Source organism: Solea solea, chromosome 10 (genome assembly GCF_958295425.1).
Source record: "Solea solea chromosome 10, fSolSol10.1, whole genome shotgun sequence".
Classification (NCBI taxonomy): Eukaryota; Metazoa; Chordata; class Actinopteri; order Pleuronectiformes; family Soleidae; genus Solea; species Solea solea.
In genome coordinates, this window is record NC_081143.1 from 965,105 (window position 1) to 990,737 (window position 25,633).

General features: G+C 43.5%; 1 protein-coding gene and 1 pseudogene across 1 annotated transcript; both read left to right on the forward strand.

The window, feature by feature from the left end:
• The first annotated feature begins 15,882 nt into the window (after positions 1 to 15,882).
• LOC131466696 (small integral membrane protein 28-like) lies at positions 15,883 to 17,147 on the forward strand. The gene is made up of 2 exons (XM_058640121.1): positions 15,883 to 15,981; positions 16,728 to 17,147. The coding sequence occupies exons 1-2, from the start codon at positions 15,883 to 15,885 to the stop codon at positions 17,145 to 17,147; spliced, it is 519 nt and encodes a 172-aa protein (XP_058496104.1).
• Positions 17,148 to 20,731: 3,584 nt separating this feature from the next.
• Positions 20,732 to 23,634, forward strand: LOC131466635 (uncharacterized; annotated as a pseudogene).
• The last annotated feature ends 1,999 nt before the right edge of the window (positions 23,635 to 25,633 follow it).

Sequence of the window (25,633 nt, forward strand, 5' to 3'; positions counted from 1 at the left end):
TCCGTTTGGTGGGATGGTAAACTCTGTGATGTGGTATGTACCATAATTTTCCATCGCCACGGTCCAGCTCCTCTTCGGGCACCTTCTCTGCATAACCTTTAGCCAGAAGGTCACTTATAAACACGTTGTAGTCAGTGTGAAAAGTTAAGTCCTTCTGAAACCTTCTTTTCAAACAACACAAGCGCTGCGCAACAATTTTCTTATTATTTGGCATGCTAATGTCAATGATCCTCAAAGGTAACTGAATCTGGTAATGCCCCTCCACCTGCTTTACTGAGCTAGTGACAAACTCCAGGAACCTTTGATCTTCTCTGGACATTGCGGGTTGCTCATCAGCGCTGCTTTCAGGGCAGTCATTCTTAAACTGTTGCTGCCAGAGGACATCTAGGTTCACAACTGAAACTCTGTTCACAGTTATTTGTGGATACTCCCAGTTAACAGTCTCTCCACTGTTTCCTGTCAGTGGACCATTAACTGTCCAGCCCAGCAAGGTACGGATAGCATATGGTCCATCATTCACACTACACACCACCTCCAGTGGTTCCAGTGTTTTAGGAACATTGGTTCCTATAAGTAGCTCTATTCCTGCCTCGATCTGAGGTAAGTGAATGCGTTTCAGATATGACCATTGTTTAATATCCTTTTCAGTAGGGATATTTCCTCTGTGCAAAGGCATGGACTCTTGCGTGTAAGCGCTTGGCAGCTCGAGAAAATTGTCCCCCTCCAGTGCTGCAACCTCCAGTCCTGACACGATGTTACTGCTTACAACTTTCTCCTGGCCCATGGTTCGAAGGAGAATGCGCCCCTTCCTCCCTGTGAGGTGGAGCTTTTGCATTAAACTATCAGTGCAAAACACTGCAGTACTCCCCTGATCCAAGAAAGCGTAAGTTATGACCATTTTGGTTCCTTTGTTCGATTTAACCTGGACCGGAACAATTGGCAGTTTGCAGTCCTGGTCTCCAGCCCCTGTAAGACCACTTGACACCAGGGTGTTGTCAACATGCAGCTCTGGTCTCCTCTCCGTCTGCTCAGAATCAATAACGAGTTCCTTATGAAGTACAGTGGGATGTTTAAGGCTACACCTTGAGCAAGAATTCCTTTTCCGGCAATCTTTACTGATGTGTCCTGTACACAAGCATTTAAAACAGATGCCATTTTCCTTTAAGAAGCCTATTTTCCTCTCATGAGGCATTCTTCCCATCTGTACACATACATCCAATGTGTGTTCTCCTCCACAGCAGATGCATGCTTTCCTTCCCGTTTGTTTTATTTCCCTTTCTTTCCTTACAGACTGATGTTTGTTCTCCACAGGGCCTACAGTGGTAGCAAAACTGCTTCCTTTGTTTCCAGGACGAAACTGTGGCTTGGGTTTGTTTGTTCCTCTATTTATGTTTATTGGTTGAGAGTCTTGTATGTTACCAAACACAGGATCCGTCATAATTTTCACTTGCCTTTCAATGAAGTCAGCAATATCCGTGAACTTAGCTCTCCGGTTGTGTCGTTCTTGCAGCTCACATGCACGATTTCTCCATTTGTCTCTGAGTTTGTAGGGAAGTTTTTTAATGATGTTCAACATGTTGGAAGGCATATCCAAATCCCAAAGATAGTGTACATCCTCCATGGCATTACAGCAGGCTATGGGGAAGAGGCTGTAGTCCTGCAAGACTTTTACGTCCTCTGCTTTAATTGGAGGCCATGAAAGGGCTTTGTCCATGTAAGCAGAGGCGATCTTTTGTTCGTTCCCAAACTGCTCCTTTAATAAGGCCTTTGCTTTTGCATATCCTCGTTCTGGATTTATGTGCTGACAACTTCTCACAAGCTCTTTAGCAGGACCTTTTGTGTGTTGTTCCAAAAAATATAAACGATCACAGCTGTTAACTGTGTTCCTCTCAACTCCATTCTCAAAGGCTTTAATGAAAGTATGATATTTCAATGGATCACTATCATAAATTGGAATCTCTCTCTTAGGTAGAGCTGAGAGGCATTGTTGTTGCATTAGCAATGTTGTTATTTCGTTTTGTTTCCTCATAATGCCAAGAACGTCATTTCTGGTTTCCAGATCCACTGTGTTCATATGAAATTGCATTTGGTTTTGTTCATATGAAGTTGTATTTGTATTGATGTTCGCTTCAATTTGTTTAGAAATTAATTCATCTGCATTGACATTGAGTAACTGTTTAGACTGTGCCTTTTCCAAATATGATTCCATTACATCAGAAACCTTTGACATCCTTTTTCCACTTGTTGTGCTTTTTATCTTAAGAATTTCGAGTTTTGCTATTTTTTCTGCAATTTCAGTGTTCAGTTGGAGTTCTTCTCTCTTTTTGCGCAGACGTTGCTCTTCTTCTTCCAAAGCATGCTTTTCCTTTAATAATTTGTGCCTCATAGTTAAAGCTGCCAGCTCAGCTTCCGCCCTTAAACGTGCCGAAGAAGTTGAAGAGCATTGTGACTGAGATGTTTTGTGGCTTTCAACATTTGAAACACTGTCATTTGGGTTAATGTCATCCTCAATTTGATTTGCTCCATTCATTTCCACAGAGTGCAATGGCATTTCTGGTGAATCCTGTTGCTCCTGATTAATATTTTGTCAATTTTCAACAATCCATTTTTGAACGTCCTTTTGAAATGTATTGCTGTAATTCATGATGCTTGAAAACCATTCCTTTAGTTTAATGAGTTCATCTTCAGGGAGTAGTGGCAACAATTCATTGTGTGCAGTTGTGGGTTACATAATATGTTTAAATTCCCCAAACACTGTTCAACCTGAGAAATATTTTCCTTTTGTCTGATGAGCTCCTTCATTCTTGGTATCAAGCTTTTCATTTTATCAACAGCATGTTGGCGTCCATTTTGCAACTTTTTCATTTTATTCACCAGAGCCTTTTCAGTGAGTTTCCTGTCCCTTTTTCCAGACTCCATGTTAGAGCACGAGGCAGCGTCATTTGTTTGAGTCATTTTAACCCCTTTTCATTCAGTTTTTTAGTATTTAAATCCATCCACAAAGCACAATCCACATATCATAAGAACAACAAGGCAGCATCAGCATTCCTCCTTGAAACATCACAAAGCTTCGCATACAAGCGGCAAAGTGCAGACGTCATTCAGAGCACGAAGTTTGTAATATATTGTAATAATTTAACAGCAGACCACCCGTTACTTGGGTTCAAGTGGTGATACTGTGCAAGCAACGCAAGCTCGAGAGCTCTAGCGCCACCAACAGGACAAAGTTGGACATGCATGTATGTACATTAACTTTTGACTTGTTCATCCGTTTTTCACAAACGATGTATCACTGGAACAGTTGGGCCAAGCCGAGTTCAACGCATCCTTAATGTTTTTTTCGGCCATATTGGATTTTCTGCCATCTTTGATTTGATCCATAACCTTTCAAAGGCTTCTCTTGTCACACATTTTGTGTAATCTTCTCAAAACATCGTTCAGATGATCTTCAGACCATGCCACACGAATGTAGAGCTGCAACTAACGATTATTTTAATAATCGATTAATCTGTCGATTATTTTCTCGAATAATCGATTAATCGTTTGGTCCATAAAATATCAGAAAACCTGAAAAAATGTTGATCGGTGTTTGTCAAACCTGGAAATGATGATGTTCTCAAATGTCTTGTTTTGTCCACAAACCAAAATGATTAACTTTTAATGATTTCTTTGTTATCCAGAGCAAAGTGATGAAGAAAATATTCACATTTAAGAAGCTTAAACAATCAGAAATCTTGTTTTAATCAAATAAAAAACCTTCAAACCGATTATCGATTATCAAATGGGGGCGCTGTGTTTAAACTGTTTACTTAATTTCAACACACAACAGTACACACACAACACACAAGTAACTTATATCCAGAAAAGCAACCTCATTTTAAAGCCATCATTTTAGAACTTAGAACTCTATGGTTGATGTCTTCATCATGACTATTTTTTATTTTTTTTTATAGATCTTTTTATTAAGGACAAGTTACATAAAGACAGTTATATAAAAGGACAAAGCTTTTGGGTTTTTTGCAGAACACATATGCAAACAAACAGATACACAAATGCCCACCCCCCACCCACCCACCCTACAACATCTAGTGCATCCCGGTCTATGGAGATCAAATAAATGGATAAATAAATAAAGGTTATGACATTGATAGGTAAAGGTATCATTCAACATGTATAAAGAATTGGACAAAGAGAAAAATAAATAAATAAATAAATAAATAATAAGAAGAAGAAGAAAGAGAAGAGAGTGGAGGCAGCTTGTTTGAAAGTAAAGCTTGAAAGTAGGAGAGGAGGCCGAGCTCGCCGTGCGACATCATGCATCACTCCTCAGGATCTAGTACTTGTGTATTCATGAATTATCAGGAAGGGTTTTAAGTTTGTTTATGAAAGATATTACTGGGTTCCAGGTGGAATAAAAGAGGTCTTTTGACCCTCTAAGTGTGTATTTGATCTTCTCAAGACTTAAATGCAGCATAAGGTCACTCATCCATGAGGAGGTGCTTGGTGGTTTGGGGGATTTCCAGAGCAGCAAAATCCTTCGGCGGGCCAATAGAGTTGTAAATGCAATAATGTTCTTATGCTTATTGCTAATCTGTTGGTCAGCTGACACTATACCAAAGATGGCAGAGTAGGCGCTAGGTTGCAAATTTAAGGATAGGGCCTTTGAAAGGATTCTGAAGACATCTGACCAATAATCTGAGAGGGAAGAACATGACCAGAACATATGTGTTAGTGTAGCCGAGGCAACATGACATCTACTACAGTTTTCATCCACCTCAGGATAAATTCTGGCCAACCTAGACTTGGAGAGGTGGGAACGGTGCAAGACTTTAAACTGAATTACACCCAGCCTAGCACATCATCCCGATCATTTTGTGCAAAAGTAATAACATCACTATATGAACGTATGGCTGATGAAGTTGTCAGGGTAAAGAGAAGAAAGGTGAAAATGGTCTTGCTGGTTTCCCCTCTTTCGGTTTTGGACCCAGTGACCGGTGAGCCCTCTCCAGACTGGTAAACACGTCAGGACCCATACACTCCTCCAGGCGCTCAGAAATAAACTTGACCGGGTCCTTACCATTCTCGCTGCCCTCCGGGATGTTCACTATTCTCAGGTTGGATCTGCGTGATCTATTTTCCATGTCGTCAACACGGTCCAACAGAGTTTGATTCTGGGTTTGGAGAGATTGAATTGTGGCTTCGGCTGTGGTCAATCGTTCAAAGTTTTCTCCGGCGATGGTTTCCGTGGCCGCGAGGCGGGTCTGGAGCGAGCCGACCGTATCCCTGAGGGCATCCATGGTTGTCTGAAGTGGCTTTAAGGACTCTTGAATCAGCCCAGAGACATCATTCTTCAAACCAGCTCTCTGCTTCGCCAGCTCGGCCACCAGCTGCGACATGGAGATTGTGTCAGTAGCGTCCCCTCGGACAGGTAGGCTAACGTCAGCATTAGCGTTAGCACCTTCGCTGTTAGGGTTAACAGGGGCTGCGCTAGCGGCCATGGCCGAGAGTTTGCTAGCTATGCTAGTGGTGGCTTGTGTCACAACTGGAGTTTGAGTGCCACTTTTCTTGTGTTTAGGGAAGCTCATTTTAGCGTCAAAGGTATCGAAATGACTTTGTAACGCGCCGTGACAGTTTGATAGAAAAAAGTCCGATGACTAAGTAAAAAATGAAGCAAATGTGATCGGGAGACCCGAAGCCGACGTCTGCTCTCTTACATCATCAACCGGAAGTCCTGACTGTTTTTAACATGGATTTGAACTTTCTTTGGCATCCAGGCCTCCACCACTCCTTGTGGTCTCCTTGAAAAAGAAGTAATACAATATGAATGTTTTGAAAAGGTTTGAGATATCAACATATTTACAAAATTCTGTATATAGATATGAACTCACTTTCCTCTTCTACTTCCAGTATATATCTCTGACTTGGTATCTCCCATAACTCAGATAGATGAGCACAAGCCATGCTCTCATCCAATGACAATGCTTAGCAAAGAGTTCCTTCAGTCTTAGAGCCAGACCACTGTTATGACCAGAGTGTTTGTATAACTTCATCATACTTATTGTGCATTCTTCTGCTGAAGTCAATCCCAGACTGTCAGACATTGAATCTCTTATATGAATCCATGGTAAGAAAGAGCTGGCTAGGTACTTGAAGAGATGAGAGACCCTATTAATTGTTGCCAACATGCTCATATCCATTTCAAGGGTGTACTTGATAATTAGTCACCACATTTCATCAGGAAGTGTTGGAGGAGGTGATGGAGTTACAGCAGGGGATGGAGAAACATCAGGTGATGGAGAAACATCAGGTGATGGAGTTACAGGAGGTGATGGAGTAACGGAGTTGAAAAGATTGGAACTATTCTCTTGATATTCAGGATCCAGAGTTCACTTCAAGTTCATGTGTTGGACTCGATTCAACATGTCTTCTAGATGTGATCCTGTGAGACTCCTCCTCCTGAATGCCTTCAATGTATTGACTAATTGGGCCATCTAAGCTGACATAATGATCTCCATGACCCTCGGCTATATGACCAATTACTAAAGTGGTCCTCGCTATATTCTCCAGATGGTGAGACAACTGAGGAAGCATCCACACCAAGAGTAGAAACAACCAAAAACTGAACTTGGAAAATTTGAGCAGGTCGCTGGAGAGTGATGTGATCTCCCAAGTTCCCAACTCACCCATGCTATTAATGTAGTCATCCCAGTTTTGCTCAGTAACAAAGTTTAACAAAGGTGTGCCATCAAGACCAAAAGGATTTGCCACCAAATCAGATACAATTTCCTGTCTAAGAGTTGTGGATGACCTAAAGATTCCCAAGCTTGCTAACTGGTCAGCCATAGCTGCAAATTGACAATTGCCATCTGGGAGAGGATCAAAAGCTACTGTCATTCCAGAAGAAACAAATGAATGAATCTGAGTGACTTTTTGCAATTAGAAAAAGCTTTCTCGTCTCGTATGGGGTCCCCCAGGGGTCCATATTGGGTCCTATGCTCTTCAGCCTATACATGCTCCCGCTGGGTGACATCATGAGAAAATATAACATCTCTTTTCACCTTTATGCGAATGACTCTCAGCTGTACTTGCCTCTAAAATCTAGGGACTCCATACAATCACTCCTGGTCTGTCTTGAAGACATCAAGAGTTGGATGGCCAACAACTTCCTCCAGCTGAATAGTGACAAGACAGAAATCATAATTTTTGGTCCTCCCAAGGCAAGATGCACTGTAGAGCAAAACCTAGGTCATCTCACCTCATCTGTCAAATCCCATGCTAGGAACCTGGGGGTCATCCTTGATTCTGAACTCTGCCTTGACAAACAGATCAGCACTGTTGTCAAAAATAGTTTTTACCAGCTCAGAATGATCTCCCGCCTCAAATCCTTCCTATCTCATAATGACCTTGAGAAAGTTATCCACGCCTTTATTACAGCACGGCTGGATTACTGCAATTCCCTTTACCTTGGCCTCCCCCAATCCTCACTCAGACGCCTGCAGTTGGTCCAAAATTCAGCTGCGCGCCTTCTAACTGGCACCAGGAGGCGTGAGCACATCACGCCCATTCTAGCCTCCTTACACTGGCTCCCAGTTCATTTTAGGGTCCAGTTTAAAGTTTTACTATTTGTTTTTAAGGCACTTAATGGGCTGGCTCCAGCATACATCACAAACCTTGTCCAGCTTCACTCTACCCAAAGGTCCCTTCGATCTACCAACAAAGGGCTCCTACATGTGCCGCGCACACGGCTCAAACAGCGGGGTGACAGAGCCTTTGCTGTTGCTGCTCCACGTCTGTGGAACCAGCTCCCCCTGGATATTGGATCCGCCCCCTCCATTTCTGCCTTCAAATCCAGGCTAAAAACCCACCTGTACTCCCTGGCCTTTCTTGTTCCCTAATCCTGTATTGCTTTTCTTTATATTTTCTGTGTTGTGTGCCCTGTCTTGAATGTTACTTATTTCACTATTCATGTTTTATCTTATTTAATGATGACTATTGGTTAAATGTTTCTGTATTACTTTGTATTATTTTGTGTCTTTTTTAGTATTTCACTGTACAGCTTATGCTGTGTAAATGTGCTTTATAAATTAAATTTACTTACTTACTTACTTACTTTCTTTTCGCATTAGCTGACTGATTAAGAGTTCTTACATTTTTTTCTTCACTACGGGTGACACTAGTTACATTAGCTACTGAAAACCATTTCTGCTCAGGGACAGAGGATGCTGACATTTGATACTGGACCTTGTATTTGGAGTGTTTCAGATTTCTTTTAATGATGATCAAAGATGGCAGAAAATCCAATATGGCCGAAAAAAACATTAAGGATGCGTTAAACTCGGCTTGGCCCAACGGTTCCAGTGATACATCGTCAAAAGGCACATGCATGTCCAACTTTGTCCTGTTGGTGGTGCTAGAGCTCTCGAGCTTGCGTTGCTTACACAGTATCACCACTTGAACCCAAGTAACGGGTGGTCTGCTGTTAAATTATTACAATATTGGGGAATTATTACATTATCAGGACCTGTGAAATGAAGGCTAACCTGATAATGTAATAACGTCCCGTTAATGTAATACTTTATTACATTATTGGTAAAAAAGTGTATTACATTATTGGGAAATGCACTTTATTACATTATCAGGTTTTATTACATTTTCAATGGACTCAAGTGCAAATTTTTATTACATTATCGGGGTTATTACATTATCAGGGATTTATTACATTATCAGGTTCTACAAGCCGTTTAACTGAGGTTGATGTTGGTCATCAGTGCTGTCTTCAGTCTCAGAAGAGTCTGGACTCACATTGTTATCCGTGTCTGCCTCTCTGCTCTCCTCAGTTTGGCTGTGATGAGGCTGCAAGGACTGAGGTTTCTCCTCATCATCTTCAGTTTTCACATGGATGATAGAGAGTGAAAACGTATTGCCTTCATCCTCCTCCTCCTCCTCCTCCTGATTGGTCCAGAGATCTTCCTGTTCCTCTTTGATGTGAGGACTATTTGGGTTATCTTCAGTCTTCACATGAACAACAGTGAGTGCGAACTTTCCATCATCAGCCTTCTCCAGCCCTCGGAGCTGCTCTCCCTCCTGATTGGCACAGAGATCATCCAGTTCCTCTTTGATGTGAGGATCCTCTGGGTCCTCCTGATCTGGACTGGTGATCATCTCATTGGGAACCTCTTCTTTGATCACCAGATGTTGGACATCTGCAACAAATAAACACACACAAACACACACACAGTGTTTCTATTCTATTTGTTAACCTGAATCCAGTGTTGCTAGGATGGAGTTGTAACAGTGGAGGTGAGTGTCCCACCCTGCCTGCCGGGAGGTTTCTGTGTGTCTGCCAGCACCAGAGGGGCTCTTTAGGCTTAAGTATATAAGAGGACATTAACACAGTAGTGAGCAGGGGAAAGGTCTGTCTATGAAGTGTCTCAAGCTTTAGGAAAATGCACTTTTATTGAACACAATAACGGATAAACAACCAACCATATACAGTAACTTGAGATTGACAGCTTTCGCGGGTCACAGTGACCCCTGCGCATAGTAATGCTGCGTTCGAGACAGTAGGAATTTTCCGACCTACTAGAAAAAGTAAACTAGAACTCCACTCAAAGTCGAGTCCTTACTTGTGAACTCGGCACAAATCCTTCTGCCCCAACATCACGAAGAATTAGTTATCTGACACCACATAACAATGGGAATGGCTTGCAACTGGAAATTTCAACTGGGAAATTCCGACCTCTGATTTTGTCTTTGAACACAGCATAAGGTCCGTCCGGGAAAAAGTAAACAATCAAGATACAATCTTTGTATCAAGATGGATCTTCCACATGTTGTGGATTTTACAGATAAGCCTCAAATAATATAACGTTAGTTTCTAAAGTGGCAAGACTGAGCCCACTCTTCACCTCTCCTCGCTACAAGTCAAGCAATGCATTCACAGTTTATATGGCGTCATATATTGTTGAGTGCACACAGGCATACTCCATGTTTAACACATTTATTATGTTTTCTACACGAAAACTGAAGTAAAACCTCACACACAACACTGTCTGCATTACAAATATGTCATCATTCCAGCCAATCACTGACTGACCTTTGTATCATGCAATCAGATCGCTAAGCTAGATCAGGGGTCTCAAAGTGCTGCAAAGTGCTGCACATAGTAATGGACAAAAGACAGAAGAAGTAAAAGACAGAAAAGCTCACACGAGGCAATAGAGTACATATAAAAAAAAAGGAATTGATACGACATATTGATGATATGAGCTCATAACGTCCACTGCAACTTTTTTTTTTTTACTTGACTGGCCCCCGACTGACCAGATGAGACCGTCAGTGGCCCACAGGTCATTTGAGTTTGAGACCCCTGAGCTAGATGCTGTACTATGGGAACGCTGTAAAAAATGAAGACTAGCTGGATATTGACACATTCTTGGTCAGTATTTGTTTTTATTGTTTGCATTGGTGTCTTTCTTTCCTTGTTTAGTGTGCAAACAGACAGCATTGTGTGAATCTGAGAGGAGTTGACTTGAGTTTTCGTGTACAAAACAAAGAATACACGTACAAAACATGGAGTATGCACTGCAAGACATGCCTGCACATGCTCAATAATATGTATGGCACAAAAATATTATATTATAATATAAAAGATTTTTACTGCAGATTATGTCGTTTACTCACTGTGTGATTATTTATGGACGGCCAAAACTGACATTGTTAAAAATAAATACATGAATGAATAAATCCAATAAAATGTGCGACTGCACTTGGGGACACTTTTCTGGACTGACTTCATTTCTCAAAGTAATGATGGACTGTCAGCTGTGTACCAACCTGACTTCTGCACAACACAAAAGATGGTCCCAACATCATTAAGAAGGCAAGAAATTCCACAGAGGAACCCTGACAAGGCTGTGAAGTGAAAACCATGTCAGGTGATTACATCATGAAGCTCACTGAGAGAAGGCCGAGGGTTGGCAGAGCTGTCAACAAAGCAAAGGGCGGCTACTTTGAGGAATCTGAAATACAAAACACGTTTAGAGTTATTTCACACTTTTTTGTTTACTACATAATTCCATATGTATTCATTCATAGTTTTGATACCTTCAGTGAGAATCTACAATTAATAAGTAGTCATGAAAATAAAGAAATAACATTAAATGAGAAGGCGTGTCCAAACTATTGACTGGTAGCGTATGTGTACGTATACATATATATGTATCTATAAATTCCAGGAACTTCTGTCTGTCTGTCTGTCTGTGTGTCAAACTTGACAGGTATCTTGCTGCCTTCGGCCACTAGTAAGTGCAGTGCCAAGTTTGACTTGGTTTGGATAAGTAATGCAAAAGATATCGGTAAAAGAAGCACAGAGCCACTCCCCCTCTCACTCACACAGCGCTGTGGGCTACCTGAGAGGATGTCTCTGTGTGTGTTAGTCGCATATCTCTTGAACCGATTGATTTCAAACTTGACAGGTGTCTTGCTACAGGCACGAGTAAGTGCAGTTTGATATTGTTTGGATAAGTAATGCAAAAGATAGCGTAAAAAGAAACACACATTGGCTGTCACTGCTCTCGCCGCTCTACTGCAGCCACTCCCCCTCTCACTCACACAGCACTGTGAGTGAGACAAGGCGCAGTGAAGCTGAGGCAGACAACAAACGCTGTGCCCCCAACCACAGACTGTGGTCGCCCATAGTAATAACAAAACTGAGTTAAAATACACGCAGAAGATTGTGACTGTAAATCACATTTATTTCTGATTGCTTTAAAGGCGACATAGAATGCTTGTATCACACATATATGTTAGTTATGGAGGTCTACTTACATATATTAACTTGTTTTCATGATTAAAAACCTCCTAATCGCTGCAAACGAGCCGATCAAAATATCTCCTCACTGACGCTCTCGTCAGCCGCGCTGTTTCAGACCAAACAGTTGCTGTGATTGGCCAGCCAACGAGAGCTTTCCTACTGTCCTGTGATTGGCCAGGTACCTGGAAGTGACGTAATAGATAGGCCAGCTCTCAGATACACAGCTCCCCCTCTGGCACGGTGGATGCTCTGCATCTCAGCAGCTACAACGAGACTAGTTCTTCTTCTTCTTCTGCGGTTGAATGTACGCAACCGGATGTGCCCGGACTAGTGCCCGCACCGGGAGGCGCTACGGTGGTGAGGATTTCTGATGACGACATCAAATTAAGGAAGTGTCGATCCGCTTCGCAGAGCCCAGGAAAACAATACAACACTATTTTCTCAGCAGTAGCTGAACTGTTTGTTCTGAAACTTTAGGGTTTCATAAACGAGGTAATGACGCAGATACACACACAAACGCAGCGTTAATTGGAGCTTCCGGTCTATGTCACCTTCAACAGCTGACAGCAGGATTAACAAATCCATGTCTGCACAGAATAATCTCCATGCACCCCTGCTCTCATGCAACTGAGTCAAGGCTAGGTTCAGCCAGGATAACATGTTGCAGAGGATCTTCACTCCCTCAGTTTGCCTACAGGAACATGTAGGAGTGGAAGACGCGGTTCTGTACATGCTGCACCGGGCATATTCCTACCTGGATGTACCTGGTTCATATGTGAGGATCATGTTCTTCGACTTCTCGAGCGCGTTCAACACCTTACAACCTCTGATACTGAGAGACAAGCTTCTCTGTATGGGAGTGGGGGAGTATCTGACTGCCAGACCACAGTACGTCAGGCTGGGGAGATGTGTTTCTGGGACACTGGACCTTGGGACCTTGTGGAGGCCTTCACTGACTGCCATTCAGTTTGCATTGGGGGAGTGGAGGTTGAGACTGTGCAGTCCTACAGTGGTCTGCTAACACAGATGCAGTGTAAAGGGAAGGGACAGGTCCTTCAATGTCTGCAGTGACAGGCTGCAGATGCCTAGAAAATAGGGATGAGATTTTTTTTTCATGTCATGACACCTCAACAACAAAAATAGAGAGTTGAAATGTTGGGGGTGGGGCTTGGGGGAATTTTTTGTGTATTGGATTTTGTCTTTGAAGTTATTACATTGTCTATTCAAGTAAACATCATAAAACTGCGCTACACAAATGAAGATTCAGGATCCGGCACTCTGGTGCACACTTAACAAGCGCGGGTTCAAAAACCTGAGCCGTCTGGTGTAAGCCTGCCTCTGCATCCCTGCCACATCCGTGCCAGAGAGTTTTCTCTTCATTAATAGTGACTAGACTTGCCTTCTTCCCAAACACGTGGACATGCTTGTGTTCTTGAACAAAAATTAGGCCGAAATGGTAAGATAAGTTCACCTATTAGAGACGCGGGGCATCTCTAATAGATCTCTAATAAGCGGGTGGATTGCGTGAAAAAAGACAATATTTTATTTGGATGAAATGCAGGCGGGTCGCAGTTGAAATAAACAAATAAATAATACGTAGGTTAATATATCGACTAGATCTGAAAATTTTCAAAACATGAACGTTTTCATCAGGCAGAAATTATTTGACCTAGATGATCTGCGCATCTGTAGAATATTTTCCACCCTCTGCATTGCTGATGTTGCTGCTGCTGTAAAAAAAACAATTTGACAAAAATTCGACATGTGGGCCTCGACAATCCACTCTCAAAATGCCGTATCGTTCCCATTCCTACAAGACAAACTGGTGAAAAGGCCAGTTCTGAGCTAGGCAGGGGGCGGGACCCTCTCAGAAATGTGGTGGAGCAGCAGTTGAGGAGGAAGCTGCATGCCATCATGGACAATAACAAACACTATGGAATCAGAATTGGTTCAATAATCCAGCACACAAAACAACGACTCAGAGCGATGTATGTGATTTCACACACACACACACACACACACACACACAGATATTAACCATCAAGCACAGATTTGAATCCCTTGAGCTCAACAGGATCTGCTCTCACTCGTGGGAGAGGCAGCTTTTTTCTGCACATTAAACACTCGCTGGTGAAGTGCTTCATGTCAAGAGCTGCTGGACAATGTGAATTCCCCCATGGTCTATCAATAAAGTGTCTCTCTCTCTTTTTTCACAGGACCAACATACAGAGACACTCAATTATTTAGTGATTCAATGAACTACTTCACTTCAATAAATCCTTGTATAACATCAATTGTGGTGTGTCTCTTCAGTCCTCTCAACAGTGTGTTGTTGTATTCTGAAAGCAGTTAAATAATTCTTAAAGGGGACATATTATGCAAAATCAACTTTTTAATCATTTTAATACTTATATTTGGGACTCTGGAGGCCCTACCAGTCACCAAAGTGTGGAAAAAGAATACTCAGTCATGTTTTCGTGGTCCCCCTTAGTGTAAGTATACAGTAGGTTATAAAACACGCGATGTTGAATTCCCTGCACTTATGACGGCAGCATGCGCATTTCACCACGAATGTTACCACCCTCCAGTAAGTTTACTTGGAGAGCTCCACCTTAGCTCCACCTTAGCTCCACCTTAGCTCCACCTTAGCTCCACCTTAGCTCCACCTTAGCTCCACCTTAGCTCCACCTTAGCTCCACCTTAGCTCCACCTTAGCTCCACCTTGTCCCTATAAAATGCGAGAGTGCAGGCGAGGGAGGAAGAGCGGTATTATGTCAACGTGGAGGGACAAGTGTGCTGTTGGTGGCTGCACAGTGGAGCACAGTGTTTTACACAAACTTCCAGCCTCAGAGGATTTTATATATGAAGCTAATGTGCCGGATAAAGTCAGCAAACGTGTGTTCGTGTGTTCGCACCACTTCACATCAGACTGCGGCCAGCGGTCGCCGTATTTAGTCAGCGACCGTATTTCACCGACGTACAAACACACACATGTTAAGAGGGAGTTTTTTCTCTCCACTGATGCCTAGTGTTTGCTCATTGTGTTAACTGTTGTGTTTCTCTGCTCTCCTTGATGTTGTCTATGTACAGACCTGAGATCATGTATGTTATGATTTGGCACTATACAAATAAAATTGAATTGAATTGAGCTTTTATTACCTTAATCTTTGTGAAGTGAAAATGTATAAAAAATAATAATAATGAAAATTCAGTTACATTTTCACCAACGTCTCAAAACTGCGACCTTTTGGTAACTTTTCATCTTTGATGTGTTGTGTACAAATTGATGACATTTTATGTTGTTGCGATTATCATGCTCAGACGAGTTTGTTCATTTACGAAAACGTGCAAATCGCCAAGATGGACGCTAAATTTGAAAATGGCCGACTTCCTGTTGCATTGATGCTATGGTCCCAAGAAACTTTTTCGTTACAATAACTACTGAAACTAGACATTGAATACAAACGTGTATTTTATTTTTCTTAAAACAAAGAGTCAAATCAAAAGCCTGTATTTATGTTATATATAAAACAAACTACTGAGAACATAACACATTACATTATTTTATTTAAAAATCCCTGAATGTGCTGTAAATTGTTCACACAAACTGGGTTTCAGACATTTTACAACCAAACAGGAAGTAAAAATCAGTCAACTTCCAGTTGAGGTTCTGCCTCATTAGGACCAGGTTTTGGTCTCCATGACGAGATCAGTGGTTACACACACACACACACACGCACACACACGCACACGTTCAATGACAACAGCTGGAAGTTTAACTGTCAGAGTGTGTATTTTTTTTTCCGTTACACGTGCTTGGGATTTGATCTGGAGGGAAGCCACGCCCCCCTTTACTGTCACCAAGCTACATACACACACATTGTTAAATCCCATCTCTCTGACTTTGGCCTCCTCCCCCATCAGTTAAGCCCCACCCCCGAGTCATCAGCAGCAGAAACTCTCTCTTCCTCCTTTAACTGCTGAAACCACTGGAACAACAACTGGATGCTTTGTTGTTTTTACTCTGTAAACAAGTATATCTACATCTGTCCGTCTGTCCGTCCGTCATGCGGGCGCTGCTGGAGAGTAGCTGGATGCAGTTTGGACCAGCAGGCCGGGGGTCATATGACTGGGTGACCGGATCACCGTTCACACAGGACAAACAGGTGAGAACAACATGAAGTAAGCCTTTTTCAAACTGTGGGGCGGGCCCCTCTGGGGGGGCGTGGAGACTCCCCGGGGGGGCGCAAGTTCTGTTTTAAACATTAACTAAAGTTTAGCAGGCGGAACTTTTGGTCTCGCTGTAACCCAGACTCATTTAAGTGACGTACCACAACAAAATCTACATTGGTGACAAGGTTTGGATAATAGAGAAGTTTCTGACAGAGGCAAAAAGAAAACTGTGCAATGTTTTAGAAACTAACAACAAGCCAACGTCAGCTGAGAAAATGCCACCAAAGACCTCTCTGTGTGTTGGGTCTCAAAACATTGGCAGGGGACAGCATTTGTATTGTTAAAACAGCAAATTATTGATATTGGTAAAGTGTTCTTTGTTATCCAAATGTATTTATTGTTTAAAAAGTTAAACTATTTTAGGTATAATTGCGCATTTCATATTTTTATTTAAAAATTGCTTTCTCACAAAGTAATATTGAAGTTATTTGTGTTGCTAAAGCAAAAATGTTATTTGCACAACAGATTATTGAAAGAAAAGTGAAATGTTTCTTCTAATATTGATTCAATAAATGTTTCACTTGACACATTGTTACAATTTCGTCAGAGTTGCGGGGCCCCCGGGAAATTTCTTCCTCCAAAGGGGGGCCCAAAAGAAAAAGTTTGGGAACCACTCGGTTAGATGGTAGACCTGGATGACTGAGAACCTTCACAGAAAAACTCAATTTTTGATCAACAGAGCCTGAGCAGGAACAAGCCAGACATCGGCGAGGACAGACGGTTGTTGCTCACGGTTTACGTGGTCCTGCCGCTGGTCTTCATCCTCCTGCTGGCTCTCCTGGTGGTCGTGGCGTACCGTCGCTGGTCCCACAGCAAGCTCAGCCTGGCCAGCATCATCGCCCTGGACCTCCACACTGAAAGCAGCACAGAGTTCCTGTCCTCCCTGACCAGGAACACCGAGCGCCACGCCAGCACCAGCTCTGAAGTCTCAAACGGAGTCTTTGTCATGGTCTACCTGCCGCCGCCCTATGAGGAAACCCTCACCAAGATCACCCGCACCGCCAGCCTATCCAACTCCAAAGAAGTGGAGTCAATGAAGATGGAAGATCTAGAGGCCAAGCTGTGTCCGGAGCTCAAATCCAGTGGGCGATACGTGTGACGGAGTCTAAAAAAAGACTCTAGAATGTTGTGGTTTTTTTTGTTAAATTTGTTAAATATGGAAACAAATTCATACTGTTGAGTTGAGTAAAACATATGTATTGAAAGAAAAAAGAAAAATCATCATCATTGACCAGAAGATAACAAAACTTTGATTATGTTTATTATTATTGTCAGCTCAAGTGATGAAAGACTAGAAGAAGAATGTTTGCGAGATGAACACATGAAGTCATTTGTCAATTTGTCAAGTCAATTTGGGGTGAATTGTAACACGTTATATAAGAACATACTACCAGGTGTGGGTCTTCACGAAGCAGTTGATATCATGTGTGATTTGGGAATTATAAGTAGATTTTGGAATTATAAATAGATTTTGGAATTTTAAGTAAATTTTGGGATTATAAATTCCGTGACATAAGTAGACTGATGCCACAAATGTTCATGTGAATTTAAAAAACATTGAGTAGTTTTTCTTGTTGTAACAGATGAAATGATTGACCTGATTTAAGCGACAGCATCAGATTATCTTTGGTTAATCTTTTGATTGAAATGAACATAATTGTCCCTTTGCTTTGACACGTTCAGCCTCAAACACAGCGATGAGTAAAAGAAAAAACTGGTTTGTGTGTGTGTTGTCTGATAGTCGTTTTCCTCTCAGCGTCTGCAGGTGAAAATGTGAAAAAGTGAGTTTATATAACATGAGCTGCACCAGTGGAACAACCAGTTCTACTGTTGAACTTCCTTCATGGGACAGGGAACCGAATAAAGCACAAATAATCATTCTGTCATCATTTGTCCAAATGACACATTCTTCAAATAAAAAAAACACATGGTGATATTTAAGAGTGATGAACTGCACCTTTACTGACATTTACTCTTTGATATCACACGAGAAAACCACACAGAATATGCAGACAACACATGGAGGAATGGTCTTTATTCTTTTAATGAGCAGAAGGGTTTTAATTACAAAAGAACACAGCCTGTCATTCAAACACACACACACACACACTAACATGGTCACGTGTGGCTTGACACAGATGCGTAAAACCACGAAAAACAACAAATATGCACGACTCAGGAAAAATATCACCATGTCAAAATAATTGTAATTAGCGTGTTGAACACTAATAATAATCTCTTATATAATATATATAATATAATAATAAACTAATAAACCTCAAAGAGCACACAGTTTTGGGTTGGTGTGGGGTTGGTGGGTTGGCGTTTGGTTGGCATTGGGTTGGCATTGGCATTGGCATTGGGTTGGTGTTGGTGTTGGTGTTGGTGTTGGGTTGGCGTTGGGTTGGCGTTGAGTTTGCGTTGGCATTAGGTTTGGTTGGCATTGGCGTTCATTGGCGACTGGTGCAGGACATGTATGCCAACTGTGAGACAGCGGTGAGGTGTGCTGTAGGTGTGACAGAGAAGTTCAAGGTGGAGGTGGGACTACATCAGGGTTCGGCTCTGAGTCCCTTCTTGTTTGCGGTGGTGATGGACAGACTGACAGATGAGGTTAGACAGGAATCTCCATGGACTATGATGTTTGCAGATGACATTGTGATCTGTGGTGAGAGCAGAAACCAGGTGGAGGAAAAGCTCGAGAGGTGGAGATATGCTCTTGAAAGGAGAGGAATGAAGGTTAGTCGCAGCAAGACAGAATATATGTGTGTGAATGAGAGGAACCCAAGTGGAACCATGAGGCTACAGGGAGTGGAGATAAAGAAGGTGGAGGATTTGAAGTATTTAGGGTCAACAGTCCAGAGCACTGGAGATTGTGGAAAAGAGGTGAAGAAACGTGTTCAAGCTGGTTGGAATGGGTGGAGAAAAGTGTCAGTGGTAATGTGTGATAAAAGAGTATCAGCCAGAATGAAAGGAAAGATATACAAGACAGTGGTGAGACCAGCGATGCTGTATGGTCTAGAGACAGTGGCACTGAGGAAAAGACAGGAAGCAGAGCTGGAGGTAGCAGAGATGAAGATGTTGAGGTTCTCTTTGGGAGTGATGAAGATGGATAGGATCAGGAATGAGTCAATCAGAGGAACAGCACATGTTAGATGTTTTGGAGATAAGGTCAGAGAGGCCAGAATGAGATGGTTTGGTCATGTACAAAGGAGGGATAGTGAGTATATTGCTTAGAAGGATGCTGGGGTTGGAACTGCCAGGCAGGAGGTCCAGAGGAAGACCAAAGAGAAGGTTTATGGATGTAGTGAAAGAGGACATGAAGTTAGTTGGTGTGAGAGAGATGGATACAGAGAACAGGGTGACATGGAGGAGGTTGATTCGCTGTAGCGACCCCTGAAGGGAGCAGCAGAAAGGAAAAGAAGACTAGTAAGATTAATACTTTCACCTGCTACTTTTGCTTAAACTCTATCGTTTACGTAGATCACGTACGGTCTTTCTTTCTTTGCTAGCGTAAAGTTAGCTTAGCAGCGATGGCTTCTCTCTCTCCCTCTCCTTCTCCTGCTCTCTCCTGTGTTGTGTGCCACATGTTTAGCTACTCCTCTGCCTCCTTTAGTGATAAAAGTACTCGTAAAAAGTGTAGCTTACTGGCTAGGGTGGAGGCAAGGCTTAGTGAGGTAGAAACTCGGCTCCGCACCATAGAAGCTAAATCAGTTAGCCAGTCCCCTGTAGTCAGTGCGGACCACATAGCATTAGCTCCCTCAGCAGCTCCCGTGCAGCGGGAGACAAACAGGGCAGCTGGGTGACTGTAGTGTTAAGCCTAAGAGTCCTGTCCACCACCAACCTGTTCACACCTCAAACAAGTTTTCCCCTCTCAGCACCACACAGACTGAGAAACCAACTCTGGTAATTGGTGACTCCATCCTGAGGAACGTGAAAATAGCAACGCCAGCGACCACCGTCAGGTGTTTTCCCAGGGGCCAGAGCGGGCGACTTAGAGTCTTATCTGAAACTGCTGGCTACGGATAAACGTAAATTCAGTAAAGTTATTATTCATGTCGGCAGGATGCATGTCTGCATTTGACACCACTGATCATAATATTCTACTGCAGAGATTGGAGCAGACTCTTGGGATCACTTGTGCTGCCCTCTGCTGGTTTAAATCATACTTATCTGATAGATTCCAGTTTGTTCATGTTAATGATAAAGCCTCACTACAAACTAAAGTTAATTGTGGAGTTCCACAAGGCTCAGTGCTTGGGCCCATACTTTTTACCTTATATATGTTTCCTCTAGGGAACATTATTAGGAAGCACAACATACACTTTCATTGTTATGCAGATGACACACAGCTATATTTATCAATGAGGACGGATGAAATAAATCAGGTTGTTCAACTCCAGGAATGTCTCAGAGACATAAAGTCCTGGATGACCTGTAACTTTCTACTTTTAAACTTTTATACTCGGCCCTAAACACCTCAGAGAAAAACTTTCTGATCACATTGTCACTTTAGATGACATCCCCATGGCTTCCAGTTCCACTGTGAGGAACCTTGGAGTTACTTTTGACCAGGAAATGTCATTTGAGTCACACATAAAACTCATTTCCAGAACAGCTTTCTTCCACCTGCGGAACATTATGAAAATTAGAGCCAAAGGAGATGCTGACAGCCGACTCCAAACCATGACTACCATCATCTTCAGTTATGCCTCAGAAAGATTTGGGCGGGTAGAGAAGGGTGAAACCAAGACCATCTCCTATACCATGAACCGAAGGGCTACCAAGATACATCAACTGCGACAGGAGCTCCGCATTCTCAAGAAACAGTACAAGGAAGCTACTGACTAGGAGAAGCAACCATTAGCAGAGCTGCAAAACATCCTGCGGAAGAAGCTGAGGATCCTCCGCAGAGCAGAGTGGCACCGGAGACGGGGAAGAGAGAGAGCCAGGAAGCGAGCAGCCTTCATCGCCAATCCCTTTGGCTTCACGAAACAACTGCTTGGGGAAAAGCGCAGTGGCCAGCTCGAGTGCTCAACAGAGGAAGTGAATCGCTTCCTCCAGGATACAGTGAGCGATTCCCTGAGAGAGCAAGAGCTGGGACCCAACAGAGCTCTCATAAGTCCTGCCCTCCCAACAACAGAGTTCAACCTGAAGGAGCCAAGCCTGAAGGAGGTCAAGGAGATCATCAAGGCAGCTCGCTCAGCATCTACTCCAGGCCCCAGTGGTGTACCCTATCTGGTCTACAAGCGTTGCCCAGAGCTCCTATGGCACCTGTGGAAGATTTCGAAGGTGATTTGGAGAAGGGGAAGAGTTGCTGACCAGTGGAGGTGGGCTGAGGGAGTGTGGATCCCCAAAGAGGAGAATTCGAAAAACATCAACCAGTTTCGGACCATCTCACTATTGAGTGTCGAAGGGAAGGTGTTTTTCAGCATCGTCTCACGAAGACTGACAGAGTTTCTTCTCAAGAACAACTACATTGACCCCTCAGTACAGAAGGGAGGGGTCCCAGGAGCTCCCGCCTGCTTGGAACACACTGGTGTAGTTACACAGCTCATTAGAGAGGCCCATGAAAACAGAGGCAACCTAGTTGTCTTGTGGTTGGACCTGGCCAACGCCTACGGGTCAATACCGCATAAACTGGTCAAGCTTGCTCTACACCTCCATCATGTTCCCAGTAAGATCAAGGACCTGATCCTGGATTACTACAATCATTTCAGGATGAGGGTCACTTCTGGGTCAGAAACATCAGACTGGCATCGCATTGGGAAAGGAATAATAACAGGCTGTACCATCTCTGTTATCCTTTTCTCCCTTGCCATGAACATGGTGGTCAAGTCAGCCAAGGTGGAATGCAGAGGGCCTCTAACCAAGTCAGGTGTACGACAGCCCCCTATAAGAGCCTATATGGACGACCTTACCATCACAACAACATCGGTCCCAGGGAGCAGGTGGATCCTACAAGGACTTTAGAGGCTCATCACCTGGGCAAGGATGACTTTTAAGCCTGCTAAATCAAGGTCCATCGTGCTGAAGAAGGGGAGTGATTGACAAGTTCCGTTTTTCCATCTCAGGAACTGTCATTCCAACCATCACGGAGCAACCTGTCAAGAGTTTGGGGAAGCTCTTTGACTCCAGCCTGAAAGACTATGTTGCCATCTAGAAGTCCAACAAAGAGCTTGGAGCTTGGCTCACCAAGGTTGAGAAGTCTGGTCTGCCTGGTAGATTTAAAGCCTGGATCTACCAGCATTCCATCCTGCCCCGAGTCCTGTGGCCCCTGCTGGTCTATGCAGTCCCAATAACAACAGTTTAGTCCCTAGAAAGGAAGATCAGTGGCTTTCTTCGGAGGTTGCTGGGCCTTCCACGCAGTCTCACCAGCGCTGCACTGTACAGGACGAGTAACATCCTGCAACTGCCCTTCAGTGGTCTCACGGAGAAGCCCTACAGTACAGGGACTCCAGGGACTGCAAGGTGTCATCAGCTGGCATTGAGGTGAGGACAGGAAGGAAGTGGAACGCTGGGAAAGCACTGGAGGCAGCAGAGTCACGTCTGAGACAAAAGGCTCTGGTGGGCACTGTGGCGACAGGCAGAGCAGGCTACTTCCCGAAGACTCTGGTCAGCCAGGCCCGTGGCAAGGAAAGACACCATCTACTCCAGGAAGAGGTCCGAGCAGGCGTAGAGGAAGAGCGAGTGAGCACGGCAGCGGGACTCCGGCAGCAGGGAGCGTGGACAAGGTGGGAGAGTGCACTGCAGCGCAGGATCACCTGGACAAACATCTTGCAGGCAGACTTCCATCGGGTCCGTTTCCTTATACAAGCTGTCTATGATGCCCTGCCAAGCCCAGCAAACCTCCATGTCTGGGGGAAGAGTGAGACACCTTCCTGCCTTCTTTGCTCTGGAAGATGCTCCTTAGAACATCTCCTAAGCTGCTGCCCAAAGGCTCTGGCTGATGGCCGCTATCGTTGGCACCATGACCAGGTGCTTAAGGCAATTGCTGAGAGCTTAGTCTCAGCCATCAGCACCAGCAAACACCATCATGCTCCAAAGAAGGCAGTCCCCTTCATCAAAGCTGGAGAGAAACCCGGGCACGGGCAACAACAGGCCTCCTCCACACTGCCTCTGACTGGCAGCTGCAGGTCGACCTGGGGAAGCAGCTGAGGTTCCCCCAGCACATTGTAACAACAAGTCTCCGCCCAGACATGATCATTACCTCTGAGGCTTCAAGACATCTGATCATCCTTTACGGTCCTTTACGGTGCCCTGGGAAGAGCGTATTGAGGAAGCCAATGAGAGGAAACGTGCTAAGTACCAGGAACTGGTGGAGGAGTGCAGGGAGAGAGGCTGGAGAACCTTTTATGAGCCTATAGAAGTCGGCTGCAGAGGCTTTGCAGGGCGTTCACTTTGTAAAGTCCTCAGCAGTTTGGGTGTTACAGGGGCAGCCAAGAAGAGGGCCATCCAATCCGCGACCGGAGCCGCAGCGAAGGCCACAAGGTGGCTTTGGATTAAGAGGGCTGATCCGTGGACTGCTACTGGGACGCAAGTCGGGACTTGATCAACCCCAACTGGGTCGCCTGGGCGAGGGTGTATGATGTTGCAAGACCCGAAACACCCAATGATCCCATTGGGTGTTTCGATGCGTCCCAGTGCATCCTAGAGATGTTTCTTGCACAGAAACATTCTGTCTTTACAGGATGCTGAAAAACTAGTTCATGCTTTTGTTACATGTAGATTAGATTACTGAAACTCCTTATTATCAGGATGTTCCAACAAGTCTGTTAGAACCCTTCAGTTAATTCAAAATGCTGCAGCACAAGTTCTGACAGGAACTAGAAAGAGAGACCATATAACTCTAGTGTTAGCTTCTCTACACTGGCTCCCTGTACAGTTTAGAATTCAATTTAAAATCCTCCTCCTCACGTACAAACCACTTAATGGTCTTCAGTTACCAGGCTCCTCCTCTCCTGGTTCCAGCTTCCAATGACAGTTCGGGAGGCGGACACTCTCTCTGTATTTAAAGTTAGACTTAAAACTTTTCTTTTTGATAAAGCTTATAGTTAGAGCTGGTTCAGGGAAACCTGGACTATCTCTTAGTTATGCTGCTATAGACCTAGACTGCTGGGGGATTTTCCTGTGGTGCACGCACATTCACTCTCTCACACTCAGGGTATGAATATGACTTTTTATATGTCATTAACCTTTCTCTTTCTCTCACTAGTTTGTGTCTTTCCTTCCTTCCCTCTCTCTATATATATATTCTCATCTTGCAGGTTGCAGGATCCAGATCCAGTTTTCGAGGCTATCCATATCATACATATCATCACCATTATTATTGTGCTATAATTAAAAGTCGATATCATCAACTGTATAAACTTGTAACTTGATACAGTTGTTGTGTATCTGCTCCTGGTCTCTCTCTCTCTTCTGTCTCTACCTCATCTCCCTCTTGTTCTTTCTCTCCCCCCTCTCTGTCCCCCTCCTCTCCGCTGTCCCCCATTTTCCTTTCACCCCAACCGGTCGAGGCAGATGACTCCACATCTCTGAGCCTGGTTCTGTCAGAGATTTCTTCTTCTGTTAAGAGGGAGTTTTTTCTCTCCACTGATGCCTAGTGTTTGCTCATTGTGTGAACTGTTGTGTTTCTCTGCTCTCCTTGATGTTGTCTATGTACAGACCTGAGATCATGTATGTTATGATCCATACAAATAAAATTGACTTGAATTGAATTGAATTGAATTGAATTGAACAACATTTAAATCACAATGATAACACATTAGCATCTCGTGATCACATGATCAACACAAACACTTTTACTCTGCAACATCGTGATAGATTATCAGGTAAGAACATGCAAACATAGACTTAGACTTTCTTAGACTTAGACTTAGACTTCCTTTTATTGTCATTGCACAGAATACACAGCAGTGAAAACTGGCAACGAAATTTCGTTGCTTGGCAGCAGATAAGAAACCAACACATAGCATTGAATTTTTGTCACTTATGAGTTTTTATGGGAAATGTCTTTTATCTTACTGTAAATGTCTATACATGTATCCAACTTTTTCAGCCTAACTATGATTAATAAAAAAGTGTTTTATGTATATAAATATAAGTAAAAAATAGTGCAAAAAGAGAACAGGAATTAAAACTGTAAGCAGCAATATGAAAAGAAAAAAAACAGTTAAATATTGCACAGATAGTGTCGGGAAGGGGGGGGGGACTGCTAAATTGTTATTTGGAATTTAGCAGTCTGATGGCCAGCGGAAAGTAACTGTTCTTGAGTCGGTTTGTTCTGCAGCGGATGCTGCGGAACCTCCTGCCAGACGCCAGCAGGGAGAACAGTCCATGGTGGGGGTGGGTGTGGTCAGTGAGGATCTGGTGAGCCCTGGTTAGACAGCGCCTGTGTGCAATGTCTTTGATGGGTGGGAGTGGAGTCCCAATGATCTTCTCCACTGTCCTCACCACCCTCTGCAGAGACTTCCAGTCTGAGGCCTTGCAGCTCCCAGACCAGACGGAGATGCCACTGGTCAGCAGGCTCTCGATGGTCCCTCTGTAGAAGGTGGAGAGGATGGGAGGGGGGAGAGACACCCTTCT

Excerpts from the sequence above, each read along its gene's own strand:
- LOC131466696 (XM_058640121.1), top strand. The coding sequence starts at position 15,883 with ATGCGGGCGCTGCTGGAGAGTAGCTGGATGCAGTTTGGACCAGCAGGC. Across the intron at positions 15,982-16,727 it reads CGTTCACACAGGACAAACAG|AGCCTGAGCAGGAACAAGCC; the intron begins GTGAGAACAACA and ends TTTGATCAACAG.